Source organism: Manis javanica, chromosome 2 (assembly GCF_040802235.1).
Source record: "Manis javanica isolate MJ-LG chromosome 2, MJ_LKY, whole genome shotgun sequence".
Taxonomy (NCBI): domain Eukaryota; kingdom Metazoa; phylum Chordata; class Mammalia; order Pholidota; family Manidae; genus Manis; species Manis javanica.
In genome coordinates this window covers 211,226,976-211,239,558 of record NC_133157.1, presented here as the reverse complement: position 1 = coordinate 211,239,558, position 12,583 = coordinate 211,226,976, and the positions used below count along the sequence as shown (strand labels likewise).

Genomic DNA, 12,583 nt, shown 5'->3' with positions numbered 1-12,583 from the left:
ATTGTTATTACTATTTGTTTTCTAATAACCTTTATAGGAGGAAATGGGACAAGAGATCATTACATTTGCATGGAGGCTGATAAAAGGATTGGGCAGGAGATCTTAGCAGCCATAGGATGACTTGGTACCCAGACATCTTGGGGGAGCTTTGATCAATGAAACCAAAGGGGACCGACTCATCCTCCTTTATCTGGTACCTTTGGATTTTAGCACTGAAAGTCCCACATCCCAGGAAAACCCTCAGACCTAGATAAACAGGGATGTTGGTCACCCTACAGCTAAGTTCTCTATAATTCGCTATTTGCAGAGCATTACTTTCATGAAGGAATCAGCACTTCTGTGTGCATTTCCCTGGACAAAGCATATCACGTGGACTCACATGGACACTCCTGGGTTCCATAACATAGAAATAACAAGATCATTCCACTGGGAACAGCAAAGGTGCATTTGGCCAAGGGTAATACAATTCACCATGGCTGGTAAGTTGTACATCTCACGATCCAACCAAGAGGGAGTAAGGAGAAAGCATGGGAAAAGCCTCAGAGCTCTAACTTCTACCTGTCACGGAGTCCCAGGTTATTAGTCACCTGCATCCTTTACCAGAGTTTAGATTTTGGTTTTAGAACTGAAAGGGACCACAGAGAACATCTGGTTCAACCCTGTCTTTGGACTGGTAAGGTGTGACTATCACTGTTTTAAAGGTGAGGCATCTAAGGCCCAAGCAGGTGGATCCTTGGGGTGTTCTTGACAGGGAGTGGTAGAGGTAAGGGGATGGCCCAGTCTTTCTGTTTTATAATCCCTCTTCCTTTTTCTCTATTTACTGTTCCATGGATTTGAATTTGGCTCAAGGTCCTTTTGTTATTTCTCCAATTTTTATTCAATAGTTTTCACATTTAAAGTGAGGCCAGCAATATCAAATCTCATAAAAGTAAATAGCCCAAATTATAGCATTCCAAGCAAAGCTGTTTTCTTGGCTTACTTTTCTTAATTATCCTAGAGATTTTACATGTGAAAACATGACATGATTATGTCATTGGGGTCATCTCCTAGTTAGTATAAGACACATTGCCCCCAAAGAAATGATACCAACTATTGCCCTGATATCATAATTGGCCTTGGACATAGAGTTAATTATTGGATATTGCATGAATGTTTTGTTTAGGTATCTCACTTTTTATTTTAAAAAATTCTCCAATTGTATTGCCTTGAATTAGATCCAGGGAAGTAATAGGAAACTCAGGTGGTCAGGACAGAAAGCTCTTGTGAATTCCTGAATCTAAGAGGTGAGGAGAGAGAAGAAAGGCCACTCTTCCATCCTCTGGGATAGATCTTCAAGCCAAAATAGATGGCATGCTTACATATTTGGCCTTCAATGTCATCCAAGAACCATGGAAGATATTTTCAAAGATAATAGCTAAGAACTGTATCATTCTTAAATTATTTCCTTTTTGATCAATTTGGAAGCTAGAGTGACACAGTGGGAATAAATGACAAACTATGTACTAATAACAGCCCCCAAAGTCTTCTGCCTGCTTACATATTACTGGTTCTCATACCCTTCTACCTGCTCTAATTCCAATTCATTCATTATTTTTCTTAAAACATTCCCTTGCCAAAGAGCCTAATTGGCTCTTGATTTCATTGTACAATAAAAATAGTATCTATCCTTTGTGGGCTTTGAAACCCTCATAGCTTAATCTCACCCCTATTCATCTATCCTTTTTCTTGGTGTAGGTAGGAAAGTGTGTGTGTGTGTGTGCACGCCTGCGCTTGTTCCTGGTCTCTCTGTATCACTGCCCTCTACACTGGGAGAACATAGCCTTACCTTATTTAGTGAGGTTTTGGAGGGTCTGGCATTTATTGAGCTGAATTCCATGTGTGTTCACGGCCTCAAAGCCAGCATGGTTCAGGCAGTCTCCAGTCATTACATCTGGGAATAGAGATGTGGAATCCTCCAGCTGCAATCAGGAAGTCCACTAGAGGTGTGCTGAACACCGTTGGCCTCACTGCTCCATGGGCAGTGTTGAGCATCGGGTAAACTCCATTAGACAGGGCCCCCTCTGAGGATGCCGCACCGCCCAGTGACAGCTTCCCTGCTCAGCTCAGCCAGCTCTCCACCCTGCGCCGCCGTGCGTCCCATGCCCCCCATGCCCCCTGCTGCGCCTCCAGCCCCAGACACCCGTACTGTCATTGTGCCTTGTTCTTTTTGGCAGCAGTGCGCTGAGGGCCATGCTGTAGGGACTGAGGCCGTGGAAGCTGGTGCCTCCTTGAGGTCTGAGCCTGAGACCCTACAGTTTGTTATCTGGGTGGAGAGGCAGCTCTCCATTTCTTCTTGAGTGAGTTTTGGTATTTTATAAGTACCACTACCAAGTAATTTGCCTATTTCAGCTATTTTGTCAAATTTACAAGTTTAGAGCTGTTTATTGTATTTCCTTATCCTTTTGCTGTCTTTAGGAATATAGTGATATGCCCTCTTTTGGGTAATTTGCTCTTGTTTTCTTTGGTTAGCTTGGCAGAGTTCTTTCAGGTTTATTGACATTTTTTTCCCTGCAAAGAACTAGCTTTCGATTTAACTGATTTTTTTGTCTAGTTTCATTGATTTCCATTCTGTTCTTTAGTATTTCCCTCTATACTTATCTTTGGTTTTATTTGCTTTTCTCTTTCTAGATTTTTAAGATGGGAGCTTAGATTATTCATTGGAGTTTTCTTTCTACTATGGTTTAGTGCTTTAATTTCTGTGTAAGAATCCTGTATATTTTGTTATATTTCTATTTTCACACAATTCATATTATTTTCTCTTTGCCCTTGAAATGTCTTTATCGACTCATGGGTTACCTCGAGGTGTATTTAATTTCCACACTTGAGGTCCTGTTTTTTTTTTTTTTAACTGTTTTGTTACTGATTTTAAGTTTATTACGCTCTTATCAGAAAACATTTTGTATGAATTGAAATTTTTTCCCTTGTTAAGTTTAGCTTTATGACCCGGTATATGATCTCATGGCGTATGTCATAATGCACTCTTGGGAAGAATGTTCATTCTGTGGCCAGGCTGCATACTGGAATGTCACTAGGACCTGTTGGTTGGTAGTGTTGGTCTGTGGTGGTGGTGTTCTAGTTACAGAATTTTCTCTTTTCAGTTGTGTCAGTTTTTCCTTCGTGTATTTCGAAGCTCTTTTGTCAGGTGAGTATACATTTAGAATTTGATGAAGGAAATCATAACATTATGTAATGTCCCTCTTTACTCCTTGTAATTTTCCTAGCTCTGAATATTTTGTGTGGTAGTAATTATAGCCTTTAGCTTTCTTTTGTTTAATATTTGATATATCTATTAATGGAGGTCAGATTCTCTTAGCTTTCCATCATCTAAGTGTCTCTCTCTCTCTCTCTCTCTGTCTCTCTCTGTCTCTTTCTCTCTCTCTCTATTATTTTTGCATTCATTTCACAAAACTTTTGCTTAGATAAAGGATTCTTTTCTGGGTTGGCAGTTCTTTACTTTCCTCACTTTAAAGATACTAATGAACGTTCTGTGACCTCCATTGTATTTTATGAGAATTCTGTGATCATTCAAATTTTAGTTTATCTTTGCTTTTTAGCATTATGACATGTTTAGGCTTATCAGACCTAACTGTTCATTACCGATTTTGAGTTTCCGCCTTATTGGGCCTAAACTCTTTGAATTTGCCATGTTTGGGGCTTGTTGAGCATTTTGAATTTCTTAATTACATTTTTGTCAAAGCTGAGATATTTTCTGCTTTTAGTAAGAATTCTTTACATAAAAAATAAGATTTTGTTTTCTTTTATAGAACACCTATAATGTGAAATTTAGACAATTTGATACTGTCCCACAAGTTTCTAAGGATGTATTCATTTTTCCGATGTTTTTTCCTTTCTTTCCTTCAGTGTAGATAATTTCTGCTGCTCTGTTATCTTCAAGTTTACAGACCCTTCTATCATCTCTGTTCAGTGGTTGAGCCCATGCAATGTCTTTTGTAATTTTTGGTAATTATATTTTTCAGTTCTAAATTTCTTGACGTGTATCTTTTTTTGTAGTTTTTATCTTTCTGCTAGAAGTTTAGTCTTTCCAATTTTTAAGAGTATTAAGCACTACCATATTTAGTATGGTTATCGTAGCTGCTTTAAAGTCTTTATGTGATAATTACAACATGAGACATCTCAAAATAGGCATCTGTCCCCCTTTCCTTGAGATTTTGTCACATTCTTCAATGGCGTGTGTATGTGTGTGTTGTTTGTTTTAGCATGTGCAGTAAATTTTGGATTTTATTCTGGCTATTTTGAATATGATCATGTCATTTCTGAGTCATGTTTGTGTAGGTGCATTCAGAACATTTACATTTAGGCTGATTATGGATAGGTATGTACTTATTGCCATTGCAGGCTTTAGATTCGTGGTAACCAAATGTTCAAGGGTAACATCCTTACTATCTGAGAGTCTAATTTAACTCAATTAGTATGCTATTACAAACACAAGCTAAAGGTTCTTTTTTTTCTCTCCTTTTCTTCCTCCTCCATTTTTTATATATTGGGTATCATATTCTGTACTCTTTCTCTGTACATTTTTATTACCTCTGGTGACAGCTAACCTTAGGAACACTTCCATCTATAGGAGTCCCTCCAGAATACACTGTAGAGACGGTTTGTGGGAGGTAAATTCTCTCAGCTTTTGCTTATCTGGAAATTGTTTAATCCCTCCTTCAAATTTAAATGATAACCTTGCCAGGTAGAGTATTCTTGTTTCGAGGCCCTTCTGCTCCATTGCATTAAATATATCATGCCACTCCCTTCTGGTCTGTAAGGATTCTGCTGGGAAGGCTGATGACAGCCTGATGGGCTTTCCTTTATGTGTGATCTGTTTACTCTCTCTGACTGCTTTTAATAGTCTGTCCTTATCCTTGATCTTTGCCATTTTAATTAGTACACGTTTTGGTGTGGTCTTCCTTGGGTCCCTTGTGTTCAGAGATCTGTGCACCTCCATGGCCTGAGAGACTATCTCCTTCCCCAGATTGGGGAAGTTTTCAGCAATTACCTCCTCAAAGACACTTTGCCTTTTTCCACTCTCTTCTTCTTCTGGTACCCCTCTACTATGAATATTCTTCCATTTGGATTGGTCACACAGTTCTCTCAATATTCTTCCATTCCTAGAGACCCTTCTTTCCTGTTGCTCTTTCAGGATTAGTTGTGTGTTAATTATATTCTCATACCATATGTGGTTTTGGGAGGAGGCCTCCGTCTCACCTCTCATGCCACCCTCTTCAAAGCAATTCTGTCAGTAGTGTGGCTTCTTTACACTGATGTCATACTCACTGAGGGCAGGGGTCAACTCCTCCATGGTTAAGTGTACTCCCTTCATTTTGTGGTGCTGCAGAGCATCGGGGGCAATATCTGAGATGAATTTATGGGCAGCTAGGGAGATGAGCTGAATTCCATGTGTGTTCACGGCCTCAAAGCCAGCATGGTTCAGGCAGTCTCCAGTCATTACATCTGGGAATAGAGATGTGGAATCCTCCAGCTGCAATCAGGAAGTCTACTAGAGGTGTGCTGAACACCGTTGGCCTCACTGCTCCATGGGCAGTGTTGAGCATCGGGTAAACGCCGTTAGGCACGGCCCCCTCTGAGGATGCCACACCTCCCAGTGACAGCTTCCCCGCTCAGCTCAGCCAGCTCTCCAGCCTGTGCCACCGTGCGTCCCATGCCCCCTGCTGCGCCTCCAGCCCCAGACACCCGTACTGTCATTGTGCCTTGTTCTTTTTGGTAGCAGTGCGCTGCGGGCCGTCCTGCAGGGGCTGAGGCAGTGGAGGCCGGTGCCTCCTTGACGTCTGAGCCTGAACCGTTAGTTTGTTATCTGGGTGGGAGAGGCAGCTCTCTATTTCTTCTTGAGTGAGTTTTGGTATTTTATAAGTACCACTACCAAGTAATTTGCCTATTTCAGCTATTTTGTCAAATTTACAAGTTTAGAGCTGTTTATTGTATTTCCTTATCCTTTTAATGTCTTTAGGAATATAGTGATACGCCCTCTTTAGGGTAATTTACTCTTGTTTTCTTTGGTTAGCTTGGCAGAGTTCTTTCAGGTTTATTGACATTTTTTTCCCTGCAAAGAACTAGCTTTCGATTTAACTGATTTTTTTGTCTAGTTTCATTGATTTCCATTCTGTTCTTTAGTATTTCCCTCTATACTTATCTTTGGTTTTATTTGCTTTTCTCTTTCTGGATTTTTAAGATGGGAGCTTAGATTATTCATTGGAGTTTTCTTTCTACTATGGTTTAGTGCTTTAATTTCTGTGTAAGAATCCTGTATATTTTGTTATATTTCTATTTTCACACAATTCATATTATTTTCTCTTTGCCCTTGAAATGTCTTTATCGACTCATGGGTTACCTCGAGGTGTATTTAATTTCCACACTTGAGGTCCTGTTTTTTTTTTTTTAACTGTTTTGTTACTGATTTTAAGTTTATTACGCTCTTATCAGAAAACATTTTGTATGAATTGAAATTTTTTCCCTTGTTAAGTTTAGCTTTATGACCCGGTATATGATCTCATGGCGTATGTCATAATGCACTCTTGGGAAGAATGTTCATTCTGTGGCCAGGCTGCATACTGGAATGTCACTAGGACCTGTTGGTTGGTAGTGTTGGTCTGTGGTGGTGGTGTTCTAGTTACAGAATTTTCTCTTTTCAGTTGTGTCAGTTTTTCCTTCGTGTATTTCGAAGCTCTTTTGTCAGGTGAGTATACATTTAGAATTTGATGAAGGAAATCATAACATTATGTAATGTCCCTCTTTACTCCTTGTAATTTTCCTAGCTCTGAATATTTTGTGTGGTAGTAAGATAGCCTTTAGCTTTCTTTTGTTTAATATTTGACATATCTGTTAATGGAGGTCAGATTCTCTTAGCTTTCCATCATCTAAGTGTCTCTGTCTCTCCCTCTTCCTTTCTCTATTATTTTTGCATTCATTTCACAAAACTTTTGCTTAAATAATGATTCTCTTCTGGATTGGCAGTTCTTTACTTTCCTCACTTTAAAGATATTATTGAATATGTTTTTTTCTCTCTTTTCAAAATTTTGACAAAATTTTATGTAAGGTAATGCTTGTAAAAAAGGTACTATAATTTGATAATTCAAAGTTCTTAAATAAGGTCTTAGGTACATTGAAGGCTTTTTGTTTTTCACAGGTGTATAAATTGAATGGGAACACTTTGTATAGAATTTAGTTTGATCTCCTCATTTTAGGAGTGATAAGTTAAATGACTTTTCTGTGGTCACATATTCTTAGAAGAATTGTAATTGAAGCATTGTTCCAGGGAACTATATTCCAGTGCAGAGTGATTGGTAAAAGTGAAGAATATGGTGCAGCCTTGAAAATCTTAGAAAAGGAATATAAACTCGTAGTTTGAATTTTTCTGCAATGTAGTATTAATTTAGGGAAGTGCAAAAGATATGTAAATGTGTTTTATGTAGTTATAAATTTAATAACAGGCATTATAATTGGTTCAGTTGAATTCACTAAAAATGAGATGAGACACAAATTCTCTTCTCATTTAAAAAATTTTTGAAATTAATAAAATTAAAAACATTCAAAAATTTTAAAAATATGCTTTGGGCATGGCAAAAACTGGCTAGAGCTTTATTTTCCCTTATTAGTTTAATGAAATCAAATTCAGGAGTTTTTAATTTTAAGTGGTAAATTTAAGGAGGTCATGATAACTAACATTTAATGTACTGCTTACTGCTCCTGAGTACTAGTCTACACTTAACATTTATTAACTCGTTTAACCCTCACAGATACTCTAGGAGGTAGGTTATTTCTTTCATTTTATAGACTTGGAAAATGAGGCTACCCAAGTTCATAGTTGGTAAATAATTGTTGTCAGGATTCCTATCTAGGCAGTGTCATTCTAGAACCAGATTCTGAAGCCTCTCATTTATAGCAGCCATTTTTGAAATTTGGTAATCTGATACAAAGGAACTGATACCAGAACCACCAGGGAATTCTGTAGTGTATCTACTTACATAATGAAGCAGATTTGGTAAGGCCATATTTTAGTGTGAATCAGGTTATGGAGGAAACAGTTGTCTATCTATGTTAAATTCATTATTTTCTCCCATTGCATTTGAGTATCTGTGTTAGAGTTGATTAAACGCTGCCAAGTAGTATCTGAAAGGAAAAGAAATCTTACTGAATTAAATCTATTATCTATTTTCTTGCATTTGAAGGTCATTAATAGATGGGAATCTTCCTGTTGTTAGAAACGTATTATGGGTACATTTTGAGTTGTTGGGCATGTTTTTAATGGTCTTCCTACTGTATTATCTCTTTTGCTGATGAGCTTATTGCATCAGAGTTAGATAAATCTTTAAGTACTGACACAGAAAGCCTTCCAGTACATGACGATTGATCTAATTTTTAGAAGTGTATATATAGTATGTATTTACATACTATGTATAGTGGGAATCTTTTTTTTTTTTTAAGCAGCACAGGTGATTGTGATGATGAGCTGGGTTTAAGAGTCCTGCACTAGTAGGCAACACTTTTTCAGTGGAATTCCACATCTAAGATAATTTTATATATGCAGTCAGAAAATGATATACTAATTATTCTTAGCAACTTTTTCTTTTCCTTTTTTCTTTTCTTATTTCTCTCCAATTGTTTATGCCAACGTGGCTTCATTCATACCGATTTCCCAAGGTTTGGGAGAGCAGCATAAAATTAGAGTCAGACAGCTGATTGCCCAGCAGGATGTCGTCAACTATCCCAGCACAGACCCTGAAGGACCCTGAGATTGCAAAACTCTTCTCCAAAGAAGATCCAGGGAAGCGCTTCAAAGATCTCATAAAAGTTGGCCAGGGAGGCTTTGGAGCAGTGTTCTTTGTAAGTGTTAAAGGCTTAATGTCAGTGACCAGCATTTATTTAATATACAGTCCTGGCAGAGTAAAAATCAGTAATACAAAAAGACATAGGCAATAGTCTGTTTTACAGTCACTTGCATTAGGTGTATATAAAAAGAGATCATTTTATTTATTGAGCTTCTTAGATTATTGAAAAAATGGGAAAGATATTCGGTTTTAATTTCCATGTTGTTTACACTACTTTAGCAGTTTTATAACTTACATTGTAATTGAATCAAATATTGCAAAACACTGACTTACGTAAAGTCCCATACACACATTTCATTATTATTCATTCATTATTTCTTCCTATTAAGATTGCTTTTTTTTTCTCAGCAACAAGTTTTGTATAGATGTTTAATATTTTGGTAATATTACAGATTTAGTTTTTTCATTTTAATGGGTACCTTAAGAATAAAAGAGAAAATGTGTTCCAAATTCTTAACAATTTGAACTTTTCACTTATTTCCTATTCATAAATTAGAGGTAAAAGTAAGGTAGTAGAAACTCCCTCTGCAATTTTCCTACCCAAAGGCAGCTGCTGTTAACATTTAAATAAACATCCTTGCAGAGTCTTTTTGTGTACACATGTTTTATGTGTTGACCTCACTGCTCCATTGTGTACACATGTTTTATGTGTGTGTGTGATGTAGGTTATGTTTGTTTGATTTCTGGATTGGACACAGAATAAGGGAAGAGGCACTCAGAAAACAGGTATTTCATAAACAACCTTTTTTTCTGTGTTACAGTTTTGTCTGAATGTAAGCTTCTCCCATTGTTCTCCTTAATACTACTCTGGAGAAATATAGAATAAAAGAGGAAAAAAATATACAGACTCTTAGAAATGGGCCCAATAAGAGAAGCTGTTGAAAATATCTCTGTCATGTAGCCATTCAATGTGTGTCAGTAGTATTTTTTAGTTGACTTGTTTTATTAAGTGTAATTTATATACAGTAAATGCAGATATGTTAAATGTACAGTTTGATGAAATTAGATAGTTATACGCCATACAACCAACAATTCAAGATACAGAATGGTGATAGTTGTGGGGAATAGAAAGAAGTAGAAAGAGGATAGAATGATAACTTGTTTTACCTCTTTTGATAATAAATATTTAGTATATTAAAAGTTAAAATTAAGTCATTATGTATGGGGGGGGGAGCCGCTAATAGGCAAGCCAGAACAATGAATTCAACTGTATTTGGGCTATAACCACACTGGAGTAAAAACCAAAATTAATACGAGTAACTTTCATACACAGTATTTTAGCTGTATACCCTCTGTCTGGTTGGGAAGAGGAAAGTGCAAACAAATCTTCAACTCTTCTCCGTAAACTTGTTTCATATTGGTATGGGTGTGACAGTTCTGAAACTGTGTGTTAAAAGATTGAGCAGTGAATAATTTTGATGTCATTTTGGACTCAGATCCTAACTGAAAAGAATGATAGAAATAGGAAATTGGCAAATGTAATGAAGAACCACGTGGGACTAGATAGGTATTGGATAGGAATTTGTGGCATTAATATGAACTAATTACATGACATATATATTTCCTAGCTCTCTCTTCTGTAAGATTCTAGTTGCGTTGATATCCTAGTAGCAACAAGCACACTTAGCACTCAGATCTTGGATTCCTCACTACATGGATCAAGAGCTCTTGCAGTAATGGTTCATTCTATTGTGGGGACAAGGATCATAAAAGATAAGCTTTATAACTTGAACCAGAAATGTAAAAAATGCTTTTAAAATGAAAAATAGGACCTTTCAAGAGGATGCTAGAACCAGCTTGAAGATGCTCCCACTGGCCCCATCTGGAACAATTTGAGCATCAATATAGACATCTATTGATTATAACCCATTGAATAAAATAGGAATTCCTAATTTCCATGACAGATATAGGATGGATAGATAGAAAGGGAGGGCTTTTCTTTATAATAGAATGCTGACTGGTAAATGTGAAGGGAATTGTAGAGTTGGGAAAAACCAGCATTTTGAAATCATCATTGCAAAGATTGCTCAGGGCTAGAATCTTCAGTGGTTGCTAAACCTAGGGGGAAAGTTTGATGAGCAGAATATTTATATAGTTTAAAAGTATCTCTGCACAGGTTGCTAGATACAAAGTAGGAAACAGTGGTTATAACTATATACATTGGAAAGAAACAGTTACACACCTTGAGTGGGTGATGAAAATTTGTAACCAGTGATAAACAGACATTGTATGCATCCAGATATGATACCCTGAAAAGGACACAATATTACTCATGTAGTATTTCAGCCAGAGATATGTAACCAGAATCTAATCTTGAAGAAGCTTCAGACAAACACAAATTTAGTAAGGTAAGTACTGCTGTGTAGTCTCAAAAAATGCCAGTGTCATAAAGGACAAGGAAGAGTTGAGGAAATTGTTCCAGATTAGAGGAGATGAAGGAGACATGGTAAGTAAGCACAACTCATAATCCTGAAGGGACAGAGAAACATGACTGTGGACATTAAATATTTTTCTGTTGGTTTTTGTGTGTGTGTGTGATAGGCAAAAGTAATCTCATCTCAATCTGATTTAATTTTAATGTAATCATCATTACTAATGAGTTTGGATTTTAATAAATTACAGTCACTTTAACTTACTATTTTAAAGTAATGCTAGAGCTACAGATTTTGCAATAATAGAGTTTGCCCTATAATCTTCACCCAGATCCTTTAAAGTTTACAAGTTTCATAACCACAGAACCTTTATCAAAACTAATAAATCAACATTGATACACTGATACTATTAACTAAACAACACACTTTATTCAGATTTTCCCAGTCTTTGTGCTCTTTTCTGTTCCGGAATCTACTCCAGGTGACCGCACTGCATTTAGTCTACCCACTTTTGAACTTTATCTTGTGCTAATTAGAAATGCAGCTCTTTAGCAGAACAATGAAATTAGACCCTTACCTCATACCATATGTGAACATTAAAATTATAAAACTCTTAGGGTAAAACTGCATGACCTTGGTTTTGTCAAAGGATTCTTAGAAATGACAACAAAAGCATGAACAAAAGAAAAACATAGATATTGGATTTGATCAAAATGTAAAACTTCTATGCTTCAAAACTGAAAAGACAACAATAGAATAGGAGAAATTATTTGTAAATCATATGTCTGCTAAGGGACTTGTGTCTAGAATATATAAATAACTCTTACAACTTAATAAAAAAAAGGCAACCCAATTTTTAAACGGGCAAAGGATCTGAATTGACATTTCTCCAAAGATGTAGAAATGGCCAAAAAGCACATAAAAAGATGCTCAACATTCACTGGTCTCAAATCTTGAAAACATTACTAAGTGAAAGAAACCAGTCACAAAAGACCATATATTATATGGTTCCAAAGTGTACAGAATGGGCACATCTCCAGAGACACAGAAAGTAGATTAGTTGTTCCTTCGGGCTGAAGGGGTGAGGAATAGGGATAGGAGAGTGATAGCTAAAGGGTGTGGGGTTTCTTTTCTCTGTTTTTTTAATGGGGAAAAAATTTGAGGTAAGGTACACATAATATAAAATTTACCATTTTAACCATTTTTAAATGAAACAATTTGGAGTTTCTCTTTAAGGTGATGAAAGTTCTAACATTGTAGTTATCGGTAAATTGCATATATCTGTCATATTGATCAGTATTGCCATACATCTGTTAGTGC

The 12,583-nt window shown here is 36.7% G+C and overlaps 1 protein-coding gene across 1 annotated transcript in view; it reads left to right on the top strand.

Moving 5' to 3' along the window:
- Positions 1 to 12,583, top strand: part of LOC140848036 (serine/threonine-protein kinase TAO1-like) — a 404,763-nt gene that overhangs the window by 238,916 nt on the left and 153,264 nt on the right. Inside the window, exon 4 of the mRNA XM_073230114.1 lies at positions 8,704 to 8,886. Within this exon, the coding sequence (XP_073086215.1) occupies positions 8,755 to 8,886 (132 nt within the window). The 5' untranslated portion in view covers positions 8,704 to 8,754. The remainder of the gene's footprint in view (positions 1 to 8,703; positions 8,887 to 12,583) is intronic.